Source organism: Silene latifolia, chromosome 3 (genome assembly GCF_048544455.1).
Source record: "Silene latifolia isolate original U9 population chromosome 3, ASM4854445v1, whole genome shotgun sequence".
Classification (NCBI taxonomy): Eukaryota; Viridiplantae; Streptophyta; class Magnoliopsida; order Caryophyllales; family Caryophyllaceae; genus Silene; species Silene latifolia.
The window spans coordinates 10,787,650-10,805,989 of NC_133528.1; the positions used below are offsets into that span (position 1 = coordinate 10,787,650).

General features: G+C 37.3%; 4 protein-coding genes across 4 annotated transcripts; 1 reads left to right on the plus strand and 3 right to left on the minus strand.

The window, feature by feature from the left end:
• Window positions 1-956: 956 nt before the first annotated feature.
• Window positions 957-1,919, minus strand: LOC141648638 (F-box/kelch-repeat protein At3g06240-like). The gene has a single exon (XM_074457364.1). It carries the CDS (start codon window positions 1,917-1,919, stop codon window positions 957-959), a length of 963 nt encoding a protein of 320 aa, XP_074313465.1.
• A 2,288-nt stretch (window positions 1,920-4,207) lies between these two features.
• On the minus strand, window positions 4,208-5,569 carry LOC141648639 (F-box protein CPR1-like). Its single transcript, XM_074457365.1, has one exon. The coding sequence runs from the start codon at window positions 5,567-5,569 to the stop codon at window positions 4,208-4,210; it is 1,362 nt and encodes a 453-aa protein (XP_074313466.1).
• A 7,224-nt stretch (window positions 5,570-12,793) lies between these two features.
• Window positions 12,794-16,838, plus strand: LOC141647176 (putative low-specificity L-threonine aldolase 2). The gene is made up of 10 exons (XM_074455270.1): window positions 12,794-12,985; window positions 14,182-14,632; window positions 15,066-15,177; window positions 15,274-15,324; window positions 15,516-15,587; window positions 15,682-15,814; window positions 15,991-16,049; window positions 16,183-16,283; window positions 16,434-16,500; window positions 16,593-16,838. The coding sequence occupies exons 1-10, from the start codon at window positions 12,961-12,963 to the stop codon at window positions 16,629-16,631; spliced, it is 1,110 nt and encodes a 369-aa protein (XP_074311371.1). The 5' UTR covers window positions 12,794-12,960; the 3' UTR covers window positions 16,632-16,838.
• A 380-nt stretch (window positions 16,839-17,218) lies between these two features.
• On the minus strand, window positions 17,219-18,139 carry LOC141648640 (F-box protein CPR1-like). Its single transcript, XM_074457366.1, has one exon. It carries the CDS (start codon window positions 18,137-18,139, stop codon window positions 17,219-17,221), a length of 921 nt encoding a protein of 306 aa, XP_074313467.1.
• Window positions 18,140-18,340: the final 201 nt, after the last annotated feature.

Here is an 18,340-nt window from a genome sequence, read left to right on the forward strand (position 1 = left end):
TATCTCAAGTTATACTCATGAAAATCATTTGATTCTTATGTCATTGAAAAGCTTAAGTTCTTAACTAGCCAGGGACATCTCATGGCCTATCAACACTAAATGTTGAATAACTCAAGATTTGCTCCATGTTTAAGGGTGATTCTTTTTTAAGGTGAAAGTTAACTTTATTAGCTTTTCAATGAGCTGTCATGGATCTTGATATTCATCCGGAGCTAAGAGATATGGCTCCTACAAGATGCAAATGAATTCCTGAGATGTTCTCCAACCCGGTTTTGATCCGTCTTCTATTTTGAGTTCAAGGAGCTTCACAAATGCCTAAGTCATAAATCCAAAGCCTAATATAAATTATTTGGAGAGTTTTAACCAACTTTGTCTAGGGTCATTTGTCCTAAAAATACAGAATTCAGAAAGTCTACTAATCTGGGTTCATTGATACGCGTTTATTAATAATATGTAAAAACCGTTTTATTCTAGATTTGTGTAATAATCGAGTCTACTAATCTAGGTTCCATGATACGCGCAATCTCAGCTCAATAAATTTGGCCTACAATCCGATCAAATTTTGTAGTTACCGACAAATTAGAAGACTTGTTTCAAATATCACGAGCGGGTGTCTATTAGAATAACAGAAACACGAACATAAATAATTTGTGATTTCATTTTTTTGGACTTAAATTGGAGTGTCAAAGTACCGTGTCTAATATTATGGCGTATTTACACAGAACACGCAACACACAAGCAAAATATAGCACAAAAGTGAACATACGTGAGAGTAATCACATCACATATAAAAAATCAATCCTATAATTCCGTACTATTGTACTAACAATGTTTATTTAAAGGGGAAAAAACATAAAATTTAGAATAAGTATAGTGAACACTGAACAAAAGGTTCCAGGTTCGAATCTCCGCCACTAATATTGTATTGTATTTGTGCTATGAAACTAAAACGCAATTCATCTTCCACGGTGCCTTCGATCAACGGTGTCGTGTTTGGGCAGCAGGCTTTTCGGCATAAACCTCTTACGCATCCACATCCTCCTGCAACGTACTGGATCTGTATTCGTCTCTGTATTCGTCTCTGTATTCGTCTCTGTATCCGTCTTGATACGCGAAATACTTCGGCCACCAGGAAAATTGACAAGGCTTCCTTTGCATATATGACCTGAACTAATTTGACCTCCGTCTCCAGGAACTCCATAAAAACCAGCTCTGGCCATTGTCTTATCTCTGAGGTTGTACCAACAAAATCTCTCATTAAATATACACAATACCACGTGTTTTGATCCTTCGCGGTAAGCAATAGGACGACAAATTTTCTCCAAAACATCGCTCATCAACATCACCCAACAATCTTGTTGTACGCTGCCGTTCTCCTTCATAACCCAAACACTATAATTACCTGTTTTAGCCCCCGTTTCCTTGTCGTTCCCTAAAACACATAGTCTTCCTTCAAGTATGCCTAAATAGTAATACTTGAGATTATGTATAGGAGGTAAGGGAACATCATTAGTCCATTGTTCAGCTACAATGTCGAAACAGCCGATCTTACCTTCCCCGTATGTGACATCACTGTAAGACCGAAAAATTGTATAGAGTAAATGGCCGCTTACAGCAACATCGCCCCTCATAAAATACGAATTATCCAACGTTTCCTCAATAATTTTCCATGAATTTTTTTTAAAGCTATAAATAATAACTTCCCTGTGAGCCTGGTTAGGGTTGTACTTCCACAATTCAATTATTCTAACAACTTTATAATCATCATTGGCCTCATCGAAGCATAGCCCATATCGTAAAACATTAGTTATGTACGGCTTTTTATCGTATGGACGAGTGTAGTAGCTACCTGTAATCGGGTTCAGCAAGATGAGTCTAGAATAGTATTTGTAGTATTCATTGAAACCACAACTTGTCATCAATAGGAAGAATTCTGTCGACGCGACAATTTTTACCTTGCAAAACTTGCTGGGACCGAGTAGTACTCGAGGGGTAAGGCAGGGGCAGGGTATAGGCCCTATAGGGGGAACAAGCGAAGAGTCAAGTTGGTGAAGGTGGAGGGTATGATAGTTTCCTTTAAAGACGATGTGGCCGTTTGTGTTCGAGGAACGGGCGTGCTGGTGGTGCAGCCGGATAAAACCCGGGGATGAGATTAGGGTTCGCCAGGATTTGGATACGCATTTGAAGCGGCCAAGGGATTTCGCCGGTAATTTTGCGAGTATGGAAAGTAATATGTCCTTTGGAAGGGTAGTCATTGTAGGCAATAATGTTTGTGAGAAGTATGGATTCAGAAACTGAAGATGTATGATTGTATTTATAGCATTATGATTTAGGTAATTACCCTAAAACTAGGGTTAATGCAATAATTCGTTATGAAACTAGCCGTTTCTAGTATTATGGTGTATTACTTGGAGATAGGGTTATTGTTCATGGTGGCCCAGCCGGCTCAGCCGTGTGTAGTGCACAAATACTACTATACAAATTAAAGTTAATTTTTTTTTTCATGTTTTAAGTATGTTAGTTCAGAAACTTTATAAACTTTATAGTATAGTTCGGAATCTTTAAAACAAAACTCGAAAACTTTAGTGTAGAGCTCGATTTCTACACCATATACAACTCTGGTGGTATATATATTAATTGTGGTGGGCCAGTATTATGCGGCCTAGCCAGCCCCGTACATGTAGGTGTCATTCTCGGGCTTGGCTAGTGCTGCTACTTCCTCAGTCTGTCTTGGTCTTGACACAAATTTAAAAAATACGAAACACAAGAGGCCCCAGCCTGACCACCCCGCTTTGTAATGGTGTCAAATTGTTTGTTGACGGTTTTGAGACGGAGGAGTAGATGATGTACAATATTCGGACTGGATGAAATTACCGTAAAGCTAGGGCTAATGTAATTAGCCGATTATTAAAATGGAGTAGATGATGTACAATATTCGGACTTGACCGGTCCAGACCGGAGACCGAAAAGAAAATATAGGTGGAACGAAGATCGGACCAAGTGCTGTGAGTGCAGTGGAGCGCGGGTCACCCTCAAAGCATGCACTGGCATGAATTGCGAGGTCCCGGGTTCGACTCCCTGCATGGGCAGTATGCGGTTATTGCACGGGGACCTTCGGGGTCTGTTAAAAGAGAGTGCCGGCTTACCGTGCTGTCGCGTATCTCTCGGGGTTTGGCCTCTCAAAGGTGTATCGCCCTAGGCTGCTAATGAGAGATGTTCCTCGTTACCAAAAAAAAGATCGGGCTAATATTTTCGGTCTTGGATCGGACCGAATCAATATATTTTCGGTCCGGCTTGGTCGACCTAAATGAACCGAAGTATATAATTTTTCATTTAAATTTATGATAATTAAAGTTTAATTCATTACATTAGAGAAACTAGCTAATTAAAGTATTTTTAGCATAAATAACCAGCGCATTAAGTTGATAATATTATTCAGAAGATTTTTTTTTATTATTTTATAAAGTTGCGAAGTTAGTCACAAAACACCAAATTTTGGTTCATCCTGTCAGTAGCGAAATTAACCGATCTTAGATAGGAGTTAGGACAGAAACAGAAGTGTGGACCGAGGGCTGGACCTGAATGAATCCGATCCGATTTCGGTGGACCAAATGATCCGATCCGGTTAATTTCTCGGTCCGGAAAAATTTGCGCTAACCCTAGTACAAAATATCTTGTACCTACAACTTCTAACCTTCCTAATCTGTATTTCTCATAATATTTCAAATCATGAATAACGGGGATAGACAAAAGGTAAATCAATTGGTTTCGATTCACACACTTATGTAATTCTCAAGTTATTGATATTTTGAGTCCTACAAATTGTAATATCGCTATTTCCGTTGATCCTCTCTAGTAGAACAATTTTAAATTATTAGGTTAAGAATATTGGTAAATTTTTTGGTCGAAAGGGAATTGTCAAGACGATTTGGATACTAACGGAATTTAAATCCAGGTCAAGTCATGAGCACACCTTTTATGACTTTCTCAACTACGGATCGAGTACTAAACTTGTTGACATCTGCACACACGACTACAATAGAGCGTCAAAGTAATCACACCTCATCAATCAATCAAATATTATCTCATACAACATTAATCAATCATGATGTACCTGAAATCAAACTCACCTAATTACCTAAACTTTTGATAAAAAGCAATTGAAACTCAGTACCAGTTGATGACGCCCTACCACTTTCCGTACATTTTACTTATTCATCGTCCGCGGCTTCTTCGAGCAACGGTGTCCTGTTTGGGCCGGCTTTTCGACTTCAACATTGTACACATCTGCAGCCGTATATATATCTGATCCACTCGATCTCGACCTCATAGGCCAATTTTGGCCACCAGGAAAACAGACAAGGCTTCCTCTCAATATATGCCCAGAACTAAATTGATCTCCGTCTCCAGGACCTCCGTAAAATTCAGCCCTCGTTTCTTCAATATCTCTAAGGTTGTACCAAGTAAACATACTAGCTCCTGTATTGATCTTTCGCGAAAAAGGGTCATCAGACTCATCGCCAATTAAACATAATAGTTCGTGTTTTGATCCTTCGCGGTAAGCAATAGGACGGTAAATTTTGTTAGAAACAATACTCATCAATTTCACCCAAGAATCTTCTACTCCATACTCCTTCATAACCCACACACTGTAACTAGTATAAGTACCTGCAGCCACCGATTCCTTATCGCTTCCTGAAATACATAACAACCCCTCAAATACGTGTAGGTCGTAACCATTAAGATTTTGTACAGGAGGCAGAGTAACATCATGAACCCATTCTTCAGCTATAATGTCGAAACAACCGATCCTAAATTCTTCCTTTGTGAGATCATTGCCGGAATAGTGAAAAATCGTATGGAGTAAACGGCCGACTACAGCAATATCTCCTTTCATCCGATAAGACCTAGTCCGCTTTCTCTCAATTTTTTTCCATTTGTTTTTTTTCATGCTGTAAATAACTACTTCTCTTTTCGTGATCATACCGTGGAAAATATCGTCCGATTCAGATTCAGTTTCATATTCATATTCAATTATTCTAACGACTTTATAATTGTCGTTGGCCTCATCGAAGCATAGCCCGTATTTTAAACTACTAGCCTTTAGTGATCCGTATGATGATGGCTTTTTATCGAAGGGAAGAGTGTAGTAGCTACCTGTAGTCGGGTTCACCAAGACGAGGCTAGAAAAATCGAGGCTGGATTCATTGGAATCACATCGCGTCAACAGGAAGAATTCTGTTGACGCGACAATTTTTACCTTGCAAGGTGCCATGTTAGCGGATTGTGGTTTAGGGCAAGAGAAAGGGCAGACTAAAGGGGGAGCAAGTGAAGAGTTAAGGTGGTGAAGTTGGAGGGTATCGGAGTATCGGCGGGTATCGCGGTTTTCTATAAAGACTATGTAGCGATTCGTGTCTGAGGAAAGGGCATGCTGGTGGTACAGGCGAATGAAATTAGGGGACGAGATTAGAGTTTGCCAGGATTTGGATACGCACTTGAAGCGGCCAAGGGATTTCGCCGGTAATTTTGTGAGTATGTAGGATTGTACGTCCGTAGGAAGGGTAGCCATTGTAGGCAATGTTTATGGGAATTATGGATTCAGAAACTGAAGAAGATATGATTGTATTGTATTTGTAGGTTATGTAATCACCATAAAACTAGGCTAATGCAATTCCCTATTTCCTAAAGAATAGGTATTGTTAGTTTGTTCGTCCAAGAAGAATCTTTCTTATATAAAAAAGCTAAATTGTAATTAAGTCCATTCACTAAATAAGTGATTTTTTTAATTATTACATTTTATCAGGGATGGCAATGGATCGGGTTGGATCGGGTTTTGCGAGATCCACACCCGATCCACTTACTTAATGGATCACCGATTCATATCCAAACCCGATCCATATCCAAAATTTTGAAATCCATATCCAATCCAATATACCTTTTTCAAATCCATATCTGCTCCAAATCCATACCCGATCCACCATATAATCCAAAACTCGATCCAAAACTTCCTTTAGCCATATAAAAAATTCGTCTAATATAACAAATTTGAAATTTCAAGCTTAATAAACCCAAAATTTTCAAAAATATTTGAATGGATCGGGTTCGGGTATGAATGGATCGGGTTTGGATTTGGTTCGGGTTTTTCAATGGTGGGTTTGGATATGGATTTTTAAATAGTGGATCGGTTATGGGTTTTCCAAAGGTGGATTTGGATCGAACTTTTTCCTTCGGTTCGGTTCGGTTTCGGTTCGGATTGAGCCACTATTGCCATCCCTACATTTTATTTCGTTAAATTATTATCTTTTTATTAAAATTAATTTTTTATGACTACAAAATTAGTTCTCTATTTAGGAGTCGTTTGTTTCAACAAGTTGGAATGAAATGGAATGGGGTTTGATAGTATAGTAGTATGGGGTTCTAAATTCATACTTGCCTAATCTTGTTTGGTTCACCGTAAATTATAGAAGGGAGGAATGAAGTTTGAATCCAAGGTAGAAGAGTGGGTATGGGATTCCAAGGGGTTGGGGGCGGAGTTAGAATCCAAGGGGTTGGGGACGGAGTTAGAATCCATTGGGTATCTAACTCCATTCTAAATCACTCCAACCAAACACTAGAATGGATTGAATCCATTCTAATCCATTCCAAAAGCTCCAACCAAACACCCCCTAAACTGATACACAAAAAAATATTGAAATTTTTTATTTAATGGTTGTTTATGTTATTTGGAAGAAGTATTGAATGAGGTTTTAATCTATAAAATACTATTAAAAGCCTAAACTAAAATGACTCCTAAAGTCCACGTCATTAAAGCCACGTGTGATTGAAAAATGCCACATCTGATTAATGGAATGCCACATTTGTTTTATGAATGACACGGTTGCACTAAATGGCATTGAAATGACACATGGCATCTTCTAACATCCTCCAAATGCACTTATCTACAATCTACATACCCAATAAACCTCCCGCATACCCAGCCCACTTAAGTCGATCATATGCTTGAATGTGGCAGTCGGATCATCATTATGCCATTATATCCAACAATTAATCATTCCCTATATAATGCGATAGTAAATGCTGAACAATTAAAATGTTTGTAACCGCTATTTTGTATACTAATATATAAACTGACTCTGAAACTTTTAATCTCAGCTAAAGTGATAATAATATCATACTCCCTCCCAGTCGTCATAATGTTCCCCTTTGATAATGGCACGATACTTAAGGAAAAGTATTAAAATAGGAGTAAAAGAGTTGTGTGGGGTTGGTGATAGGAGAGAGGGATGAATTATTAGTAGTTAAATAAAAAATAGTGGGGTCAAAACATAAAGAAAAGTAATAAAATAGGAGTAAAAGAGTTGTGTGGGGTTTGGTGATAGGAGAGAGAAATGAATAAAATAAGAGTAAAAGTTTCTAAAAATAGAAAGGGGAACATTACTTGAATAATCCGTTTTGGAAAAGAGGGAACATTATAGTGACTGGGAGGGAGTAGTTTTTACCTAATTAGCCGGTTTCTCTAATTTGTTCTTATTTTTTCATTGTTTTAATGTTTTAATATGTAGGTTAACCTCAAAGTTGTCAAAGCCATTGCTAATATACACCAAATCACTAAGCAAAGGTTAGTGTGTTGTGCTTATTTATTGATTATTAGTATATAATACACATCGTCTCTTATTTAATCGAGGTGCTATTGATTTCTTCATTTTGTATACCCTATTTTTAAAACTCCAAATTTTGTAATTTTTTCTCATATGTAGTAGGAGTACGTAGTACTATTTATGCTAACTTCACACTAAAAATCATTTTTTTTAGCAAAACGATCATATATTTTTACCATACCAAAAGTCGTTATATTCGCAAAGACATGACTATATTTTTTTTTATCAAAAGTGCGATTTAGTACAAGGTTTGAAGGAAACATTTACAAGATGTGACTTGCGAGGAGTTGAAAAGAAAGAAGTAGGACGAAAGGAACACCTTCCGCCTCATTCATTCGCATGGCATTATTAATTGACATAAAGGAAAGTAGCAGACAGAAAAGCAAAATTGACAAGAATCAAAGTCAAGAGCAAAACAAAGAGACATGCAAGAATTCTAACATGAGAGTACTGCTGGAGTACTGGGAGAGAAGTGCAAGATCTTTTTTTTTTCTTTGATATAAAAGAAAAATAGTTGAAGTGTAACATGTTAGTACATTCTTTAAAATGATGACCAAATATAGATATTTAAGAATATATACCACTAAAGGGAGCAACCAACAATTATTGACTAAAGAATTGAAGCTCAGCTCGCAAGTACATATTCAATGTAATCATATTATTGTTAATAGTAAATTGCAGGTACATATTCAATTCTATTATCATATTCAACAAGTATAAAAAAAAGGTGTTACGAGTACCATAAGAGCTATGAGAATATTATTATTGCTCGTAAATCGTAATGGTAAGGCCTTTAAAGGATTAGATGTTACAAGTACCTATTCAAATGAATTCTATGCGTTTGATTAACATAAACCTCACATATCTTAAACAAACATAGATAGTTCTTTTAAATAGAGGGAGTACAATTAAACACCCACCATTTTCAGTAATAGTTTTCGCTAATAAATTCACCTATTGAGATGCTCACTAATCAAAAACCGATTTAATAATAATCGTAACTTACAAAATAAATGAAAAAGCAAATTAAAAGATGGTAATTTAATGATTGTGTAATGGCTATTAAACCGATAATAATTTTCATTCACTAATCATTCATATTTCATGGTTGAACTTTTCTATTTGATTATGGTAAGTATTGTACATAAAAACGGAATTTACATCCATATCAGACCAAACCAATGGCAACATGGTAAAAAACGGGGTTTTTAAAAAAAGAGGGTAAAAGTAGGGGTAAAAAGGGAAAAAATAGGTGGGGTATTTAATTGTGGATTGATAGGTGGGGTATATAATGACATTTTGTGTCAAATGGGTATAAGGATAATTTGGTAATGTTGTTGACCAAATAAGGAATGTTACCATTGGTATGATACAGCTGTATTAGGTAAGTGTTACCATTGATCTGCTATGCAGTGAGTATTAAATAATTTATAATTATTGTTATTATTACTTTTTTTTTGGAGAAAAACGTGCATAATAAATTAAAAAGTCCAAAGGAACAAGTACATCAAGGGGGCGGGTCTGGGGGAGCGGCTCAATAGCTGCTACAAAGTCATTAGTACATAATCGAAGGACAAAAGGTGGTGTCGAGTCCCAATTAATACATTCATTACTAGAACTATCATCAAATAAACCGGCCTTGGCGAGAGCATCCGCAACTCCATTGGCCGATCTTTTTTCAAATACGATCTTCAACCGAGGAGAGCTTTCCACGAGGTCCCTACACTCAAGGATAACATTAGCAAATTGACCACAAGGTGGAGCCTTGCTTAAAATAGAAGTAACCGCATTAAGGCAATCAGAGGCAATAATAAAACGATCCATGGACGCAAGACCGGCACTCAGACCCTCTCTAATAGCTAAGATCTCGCCAACAAAGGGGTTAGGAGCAAGAAGTCGTTTAGACCAACCCCGAACCCACGAGCCCGTGTCATCTCTGACCACACACCCAATACAAGCTAAGGAAGAGGAGGGGGAGAAAGCCGCATCGACGTTGATTTTGAACCAACAAAGCGGGGGAAGGGCCCAACTACCAGGGTAGTAAGAGGCTGAGGTAGGACCGGGTAAAGAGGGTGGTAGACAAGAAGACAGGGCAGAGGATTACATTAGCTCGTACAAATTTAAACAACACTAAAATTTGGGAGAGACGGTCTTTTAATAAGTTAATAAGAGACCAGTTTTTTGTAACCTTTTATTTATATTTCGTGACCCTTTTGTTGTAGATTATGACATAGTAATTTCGTACCTATTTACATAATAAATGTACCCATTTTATCTTTAATCCGGATTTGTACCTATTTTATTACCTTTAGTACCATTTTTTCTCAAAATTGTAAAATAATCTCTCAATAACCTTATTAAAAGACCGTATCTCAGGAGACCTACTCAGTCATTTGTTCTATTTACAACAAATAAACAATATCATCATCGTGACAATCAAGTTTTTCCTTGACAAAATTATTCATTGACGTCAAATATACCATTACACATAAACGCCCCGTGAATTTCACGGGCACAAGAACTAGTTGATAACATTAAAAAACAAGTTGGTAAAATAGGTAGACAAAAAAGAAATAGTATCTGATTTCTCAAATGCTATATGAGGTAACATTTTATTTTAGGTAACTTTTTTGGTCAAAAAAGGTAGTTGTCAAACACTCTAACAAAAAATACCTCATTTTTTTGACAAAAAAGCTACTTGAGGTAAATTAGATACCTGAAGTGTACGGCCAAACGGACCTTAGACTAGGAGGGAGTATATAATAAGAATTTTATGACGTATTCATTTTTCAAACCAGTTATAAGTAGACGTGGCAAAATCAACCTGACCCCGAAATCGACCCGACCCGAGAGACCTGAAATTGACCCGAATTGCGTCATCCGAATGAAATCCAAAACCCGAATTGACCCGACCCGAAAATGCTTTGAGCTTTCATTGACCCGACCCGACCCGATCCGAAGCCCGAATTGACCCGACAAACAAATCTGAAACAACGCGAAAACCCGAAAGTACCCGACCGACCCGAACTAACCTGATAATGTGACAAACTCGGGCTGACCCGGCCCGAATTAGTCTGGCTCAAACCCGACCCGTTGACCTGTTTTCTCAGGTCTACTTATAAGATACGACATTCTTAATAATTTATTGTACTTATCAGGGCCGTCTTGAAGATTCGGGGGCCCCTGTGCGAAGATAAAAAAATGGACCCCTATATTTATGAAAATCGAAAATTTTCTAAATTTTATATAAATCTACTCCGTATATTTTATCATTATAAAGTCGATCTAGGATACAAATAAAATAGGAGTAATAAATTAAACCCACGTAAAAATATAAAATGCATATTCTCATTTCCGTGGGACACTTTTTCGTCATAAATTGTGACGGACCCAAATATAACAATTTTAATGAAAAAATATGACCATAATTTAATAGTTAACATATTATGAGTGATTACTTTTTCATCTTAAAGTGGTCACATTTAGAGTCGTCACAATTTGTAACCGTCGCAAAAGAAACGGACTGAATATAAAATTATACTCCCTCCTATTCTGAATAAATGTCCCATTTGGACAATGGCCCGAAAATTAAGGAATATAGTTAAAATAATGAAAATTATTGTATAGGGGTAAGAATATATGATTAAATAATGAAAAGTATTGAATATGATGGGTTATGGATGGTTGGGGTGGTAAATAAAGAAAAGAGTTAAGGGTAGGAAAGTAAAAAACCATGTCCAAATATGGCAAATGGGACAGTTATGTGAATAGACGAAAATGGCAAATGGGACAGTTATTTAGAATAGGAGGGAGTATTAGTTACGTACTTAATTTTGTGTGTCAAACTGAAAGTCGTCTCCCACTATTTTTAGGCCATTACTTAATAGAAATTATTTTAAATTGGGTTGAGCTTTTTAGAGGTAAACATATTACGCTATAATACTTGTGAGTTATAAGGGTCTCATTTGTTAGAAATAAGAATAAGATGGAAAAAATACAATTATGAAACCCGACTATTAAGTGCAAGAAAAAAAAAAAGGAAAATATGTGAGCAATTAGAGAATCGAACCCGGGAAGACAAGAATGGCAAGCAAATGACAAACCAATGAGACACTATGCTTTTCGGTTAGTTTGTTGCGCTAGATTGATATATGTTTAGTAAATTGGGTTTTTGGGCTTAAATTTTTGGGACCTTGTGCAGCCGCACGGGCTCAAAGACGGGCCTAGTACTTATTATAAGTGTTTAAATCAATTGGTAAGACGTTGTTCTACTTTAACCAAAGGTCTCGTGTCCAAATCCTATAAACGTAACCTTTTTTAAAACTTATGAGGAAGAATTTTATTACCCTATTAATTTTACCCGACTTAAATCTAGATTAAATTGGATGATTTATAAAAAGAATAAAAATAATTTACTTGTACTGAGATATGGCATGGTGTCCAAATGGGGTTTTGGCCTAAAATGTTGAAAAACAAAACATTGTAGTGGAATGATGAAGTGGCCACTACCATCATGTCTAAAGTTACGTGCCTTGCGCATGTACTTTAGAAAAAGCCTCCACTTGAGTCGAGTTTTTTTATGCATTGCATTCATGCGCACTATATATGTAGAGTTAATCTTGCTTGTGATGGATAGATATTTGTACTTTAGAAAAAACCTCCACTTGAGTCGAGTTGTTTTATGCATTGCATTCAGGCGCACTATATATGTACAGTAGATCTGGCTTGTGACGGACACTATTTATTATAAGTTGAAGACACATAATATCTATTTCACAATAAGGCAAGTGAGACGGCATATAAGGGGAAAATTGAGCACCATATGAATAGTGCTACTTGCATATAGTGAGAGGGGTACTATCCGTCTTCATCTTGTGACCGATAATGTCCGTCTTCAATGAAATTTTGTGATATATGTACGATATATTTGTTAGAGTATAAAATTAATCTTGAAACTCTAATTATTAGTACTTATTAGTTGGATGATTTTTTGATATGGTATTAGAGCGATTGACCCGCTGTAAGTATAAAGTTACGGGTTTAAATCCCACTCCCTTTTAAAAGGTGATTACTTTATAGTAATAAAAATGATCACGGTTTATTATAAGATGATTACTATTTATCAGAAAATAGTCGCGTTTTGTGTCATTGTTTAGTACAACCGTCGTAGACTAGAATTTGCCTACTATATATAGCCTAAAGTAAGTGTAAACGCCAAATGCAAAATTAAGATACACCACACAATTCTTCAAGTCTTAAACGCAACTTTGTTTCCAAGTCCTTTCTTTTGATCTGCTCCGAAATGGGCGACGTTGCGATTGACAAGGGTATTTATCTGCTCTCACTCTATTGATGAATAGTTTAATTTTAATTTTACTTTTTGTTTTTATATTTTCTATTCCGAAGTAGCGGTCATTCAATTGCAGCTCTTAATTAACCCTTACCTTGCAATTTACGGGAGTTATGAACCCTTGTTTCACCACTGTATACCAGTTTGTTTCACTGATGGCAGAATTTACAAGGCTGTCTTTTATCTGTGTTAAATTAGTACAGAGTATTATCTATGTATTTTCGATTATCTACGAGATCAATGAAAAATCAAAAAATGAGCTGGCAAAATGGGCCAGACCTGACCCGAAAAGGCCGACCTAAAACCCAAAAATAACCTTAACCTTCTTGACCCGAATATGACCCAAAACCCAAATTAATCCCTAATAAATAGTTAAATTTGCAAAACATTATTAACTTAAGTGCTTGGCCATTAACTCAAAAGCAACCCCCAAAATGACCTATACCAAAAAATGACCCGACCCAAAATGACCCGACAACATGTCACCCGAAATTAACCCGAAAGTGATCCGATCCGACCCGAAATATGTGTTAGACCCGAAATGACCCGACCCAAACTAACCCGACCTGTACCCGACTCGAGTGACCCTTTTTGCTAGGTCTACGTCCAAGTCATTTGTGATCATTTGTTTACTTTTGGCTTTAAGACCTTGGAAAAAGGAGAGAGTCAATTATTAGATGACTAGTGGACCAAATTGAGTATGAAAGATCAAATTGTCACATGCATTTCCAAATAGAAAGGTATATAATTGACTAAGACACCCAAAACGGAAGTAAATGTTACTTCATGTTATATTAACATGAAACGGTCTTAAAAGAATTTTTTTTTTTTTTGATGACGAGGGGGTTGAATCCCCTTGGCCTATGCATTCCCGCACTACCACATGGACCATATAAGCCACCTCTTCGGGGGCTGCTGTGGCCAAGTGATCATCGCCTCAGTTGGTAGTCGAACCCGAGACCTCTCAATTATAGCATTTTTGCAAGCTTCCAGGTTTTACCCGACTACCACTAGACTAACACCACTTGTTGAATTAATCAATGGGGGTAAGGTTGCGTATATTCAATGCTTTTATGCAGTAGCTGATCTGAGACAGGCCTCTGTGTGTAATGCCTTCGTTGTAGAAGGAATTAACTTGCTTTTGTCTGCTTGAAAATGACGATTTTCGTTTAGACGGCGAGACAATGAGAAGGGTGATAGACATGCGATCAGACACAGTAACCAAACCAACAGACACAATGCGTACTGCAATGGCAAATGCTGAGGTGGATGATGACGTCTTAGGAAATGACCCAACTGCCCTTCGCCTTGAAACTGAAATGGCAAGGATAATGGGCAAAGAAGCCGCGTTGTTTGTTCCATCAGGAACAATGGGTAATCTGATTAGTGTACTTGTGCACTGTGATGTAAGGGGTAGTGAAGTCATTCTTGGAGATAACTCCCACATTCATATATATGAGAACGGCGGTATTTCTACTCTTGGTGGTGTTCATCCAAGAACTGTGAAGAATAATGAAGACGGAACCATGGATTTGGATTTGATTGAAGCTGCTATTAGAGATCCGAGAGGAGCGCTTGTTTATCCCATTACAAGGCTGATCTGTCTCGAAAATTCCCATGGAAAGTAAGCATGATTTTTCTGGAAATCTTGATATGCATTCTAATTTTAACTCTGTCATTCTGAATATTTATATCAGAAAACTCGAGTTAGCGGAGAAATCAGATGAACTGCAACTGTTCCTAGTCACTAACTTTTTTATCTAAAAGTAGTAGTAGGTTAGTTTCTGGTTAGGCCAGTTCAGGTTCTTGTCATTTCCGGGTTAATTGTTACAGTTCTTGTCAAATGTCATTTTCCGGCTAATTCACTTTTAGGCCGCGTTGTTTCATATAGGTTCAATTTTAGGTTTGAGTCCATTTCAGGTTTTCAGATACTGTTTCTTTTGTCTTGAGATCGGATCAATTTTACCGTGTGAAAATGCAGAAAGGCTATTTTGATCAGATCAGGGCCGTAATTTCAATGCCTGTATTATATTTGCTTGATTCCTATTGTATTGCAGTACCGGTGGTCGATGTTTGTCTGTAGAGTACATAGACAGAGTTGGAGAGCTTGCAAAGAAGCATGGTTTGAAGCTTCATATTGACGGGGCTCGCATTTTCAATGCTGCAACTGTGAGTTTTCAATCATCAGAAAACCTTGATTTTTAAGCAAATTCAGACAGAGTTAGCTCGCATTCTTACAAGAATCCCGCTTTCTTCCACTGTCAGGCACTTGCTGTTCCTGTAGATAGATTGGTTCAAGCAGCAGATTCAGTTTCGGTAATTATACTTCAGTTTTCATGGCGCTCAATCCCAAGTTTTCAATCATCAAAAAACCTTGTAACCAACCTTTTTAATTTTTAACCAAATCAGCTTATTTAGAATCGGAAAGCTAATTAAACAATTTTACAGAAGTATCTGTTTATCTATACTGCGGTCTTAACGTGTTGCTCTTATTCATTGGACTAAAGGTATGCTTGTCCAAAGGTTTGGGAGCGCCTGTCGGCACTGTCATTGTCGGGTCAACTAATTTCATAACCAAGGTATGAAATTTTTCTGGCTTGTAAGGGTAATAAGGCTATCAGCAGTAAATTTTTCTGGCCTAGTAACATTTTTGTTATTTCTCGAGTTTTTCAGGCAAAAATTCTTCGGAAAACTTTAGGCGGTGGTATGAGGCAGGTTGGGGTTTTATGTGCTGCTGCGCTTGTTGCAGTTAAAGAGAATGTGAAAAAGCTCGAGGATGATCATAAGCATGCTAAGCTTTTAGCAGGTAAATTTGGTGAACTATTACTGCGGTAGTTCCTATGTACTGCACGTCTGCACGTTGACACGACATTAAAACTTGCCCTTACGAATGTGAACCTGTGCCTGATATGTTCAGTCGAGTATCTCTGAAATACAGAACTTGTCTAACATCGTTGCTTTAATTTTTTATTTATGTGACAGTTGGGCTGAACAAAATTCAGGGGCTTCACGTTGATATTTCAGCAGTTGAGACCAATATTGTAAGTGTTCTTGAACCAATCAGTATCACTGATTCACTGAGACATCGTCTCTTCTTATTGAAGTTATTATGGCGTACATTTCCTCAGAACAGAGAATTTATTATTTCGCGGTGTGATTTTCATCTGTTACCAGGTCTATGTGAATATATGTAAGGATTCTAGCACAAATGCAGCTAAGCTATGCAAAACGTTGGACGAGCATGGTATCTTGGTCATGCCAGATGACGACTACAAGTGCGTATATTCCTTTCTTTCACTTTAGTTCCTATTTCGGAAATCTTGATTTATCCAGGAAACATATTATCTCAGGAGACCTTTGTTGCGCATTCGTTGCACATTTTTCATTATATCTATGTATAGCACCTAAATGCGAAGGTTTTACAGGGTGCGGATTGTGATCCACCATCAAATAACAGTAAACGATGTGGAATATACTTTGTCGTGCATTCAGGTATGTCAGAGCTCCTTTTCTTCGTTTATTCTTGAACCGTCTTATCCCTAAATATTCATCTACTTATCTTCGACTTGTATTGATATTGTCAGAAAGCTGTTACTGGTGCATTGAGCGAGCATGTTGAGTAAGCGCCTGCCTAAGAAGACGATGAACTGCATTTGTTTCATGTCTGCCTGTAAATCGTGCTTTTAATTTCTTTGAAGACAATCAAGGACTAGTCGCGTTAAAGTATTCTGTGAACGATAAACATTGTAGACTTTTTCGTCACATCAGCGAATGATTCTTATTTGTATGCAACAATGATTATGGATTGATTCTACTTTTTCCCAAGATCAGAACATGAATCTAATTACAAAAGCTCGGCATAATAATAGAAGCACCTGCAGATCTCCGCCAATGGTGGCCAAAAGGCGGTAAAATAGCCGCAATTTAATTTATGAGGTACAGAGTAACTTTAGACGAAACAATATTAAATCGCTAATTTGTCTAATCTAAAAATTTATTTCAGATCTCTAAACTTGTTTGTTCCTCCACATTAACTTCCTATACAGGAGCAGCACATACATACTTGACCTCCAACGGATCAAAAATGTCGCAGAATACAGTGGCGGAGCCAGCATTGAAAAATTTCAAATGAGGTAAACGGATAATTAATTAATATGACAAATATGTTTAAAAATAATGGTAATCAAGTAAAAAATTACTGCGTAAAAAGTTATAAACAATTACCATAACTATAATAATAACCATCATCATAATCGCTGTCGTAGTCGTCATTGTCATCGTCCACCTCTCGTACTTTGGGTGATGAACGAATCAGTAGACCTCCGGGGAAGTTTAACAGGCTTTGCTTGCATATATATGCGAAAGATAAATAACCAGTTTCAAGGCCATGTCTGTTGATTCCCGTCTCAGTGAATTGTTTATCTTTAATGTTGTACCAAAAGTATTTGCCACTATAATTTGGTAAACACAATAGTTCATGTGATGATCCTTTGCGGTAAGCAATAGGGTGGTAAATCTCTTCTGGACCTTCCACATGAAGGCTCATCAACTTAAACCAAGACTCTTTAATACCATATTCCTTCATAACCCATACACTATAAGTCGACTTGTCCGCATTGTAACATGAAATACATAATCGGCCATCGAGCACACCTAGGTAATATTGACCATCTCGAGTTTGGTTGGAATCGATTTCACACAAAATAATATCAGGCAAGACTACATCATTAGACCATCGTTCAGCCTTGATATCAAAACAACCTATTCTCTTCATCTGACCACTACCATTACATATCCTGACAAGTAAATTGTTTTGTACAAGGACGGGATTCCAAATCGATTCAATTGTAGCCTTTTCAGACTCTAATAGTTTCCACGAATTAGTTCTCAAACTATAGACGATGACTTCCGTTGTACCATTTTCTTGGACAAACCTGACAATTTTGAAATCACCATTTAATTCATCGTCTAAACAATGACACATCCCATAATATACAGAGTTAGACCAAGTGGGAACCTGAACTTTAGGGAGTACACGGTAAATACGCGTAGTTGGGTTGAGCAAGATGAGACCTTCAAGCTGACTGAATCCGCACCCAATCAAGAGGTACGATTCGCAGGAAGCCACCATCGACGTAAAGGGTGCACACCATTGTGACGGTATAGGGGAAGGGCAGACCGTAGGAGGAGAGTATAGAGAATCCAATTCGTATATACTGAAGGAGCCGCCGTACCCGCCTGGAAGAATTAAGAGACGATGATTGGCCTCGGCGAATAATGCATTGAATTTTGGGGACGAAATCTCGGTTAGAAAAGACTTTGAGACACACTT

What these genes read in the sequence shown, in the direction of transcription:
- LOC141647176 (XM_074455270.1), top strand. Translation starts at nt 12,961, where the DNA reads ATGGGCGACGTTGCGATTGACAAGG. An exon ending in GCATTTTCAATGCTGCAACT is followed by an intron (nt 15,178 to 15,273) that starts GTGAGTTTTCAA and finishes TTCCACTGTCAG; the next exon opens with GCACTTGCTGTTCCTGTAGA. An exon ending in CAACTAATTTCATAACCAAG is followed by an intron (nt 15,588 to 15,681) that starts GTATGAAATTTT and finishes CGAGTTTTTCAG; the next exon opens with GCAAAAATTCTTCGGAAAAC.
- LOC141648638 (XM_074457364.1), bottom strand. Translation starts at nt 1,919, where the DNA reads ATGACAAGTTGTGGTTTCAATGAATACTACAAATACTATTCTAGACTC.
- LOC141648640 (XM_074457366.1), bottom strand. Translation starts at nt 18,139, where the DNA reads ATGGTGGCTTCCTGCGAATCGTACCTCTTGATTGGGTGCGGATTCAGT.
- LOC141648639 (XM_074457365.1), bottom strand. Translation starts at nt 5,569, where the DNA reads ATGGCTACCCTTCCTACGGACGTACAATCCTACATACTCACAAAATTA.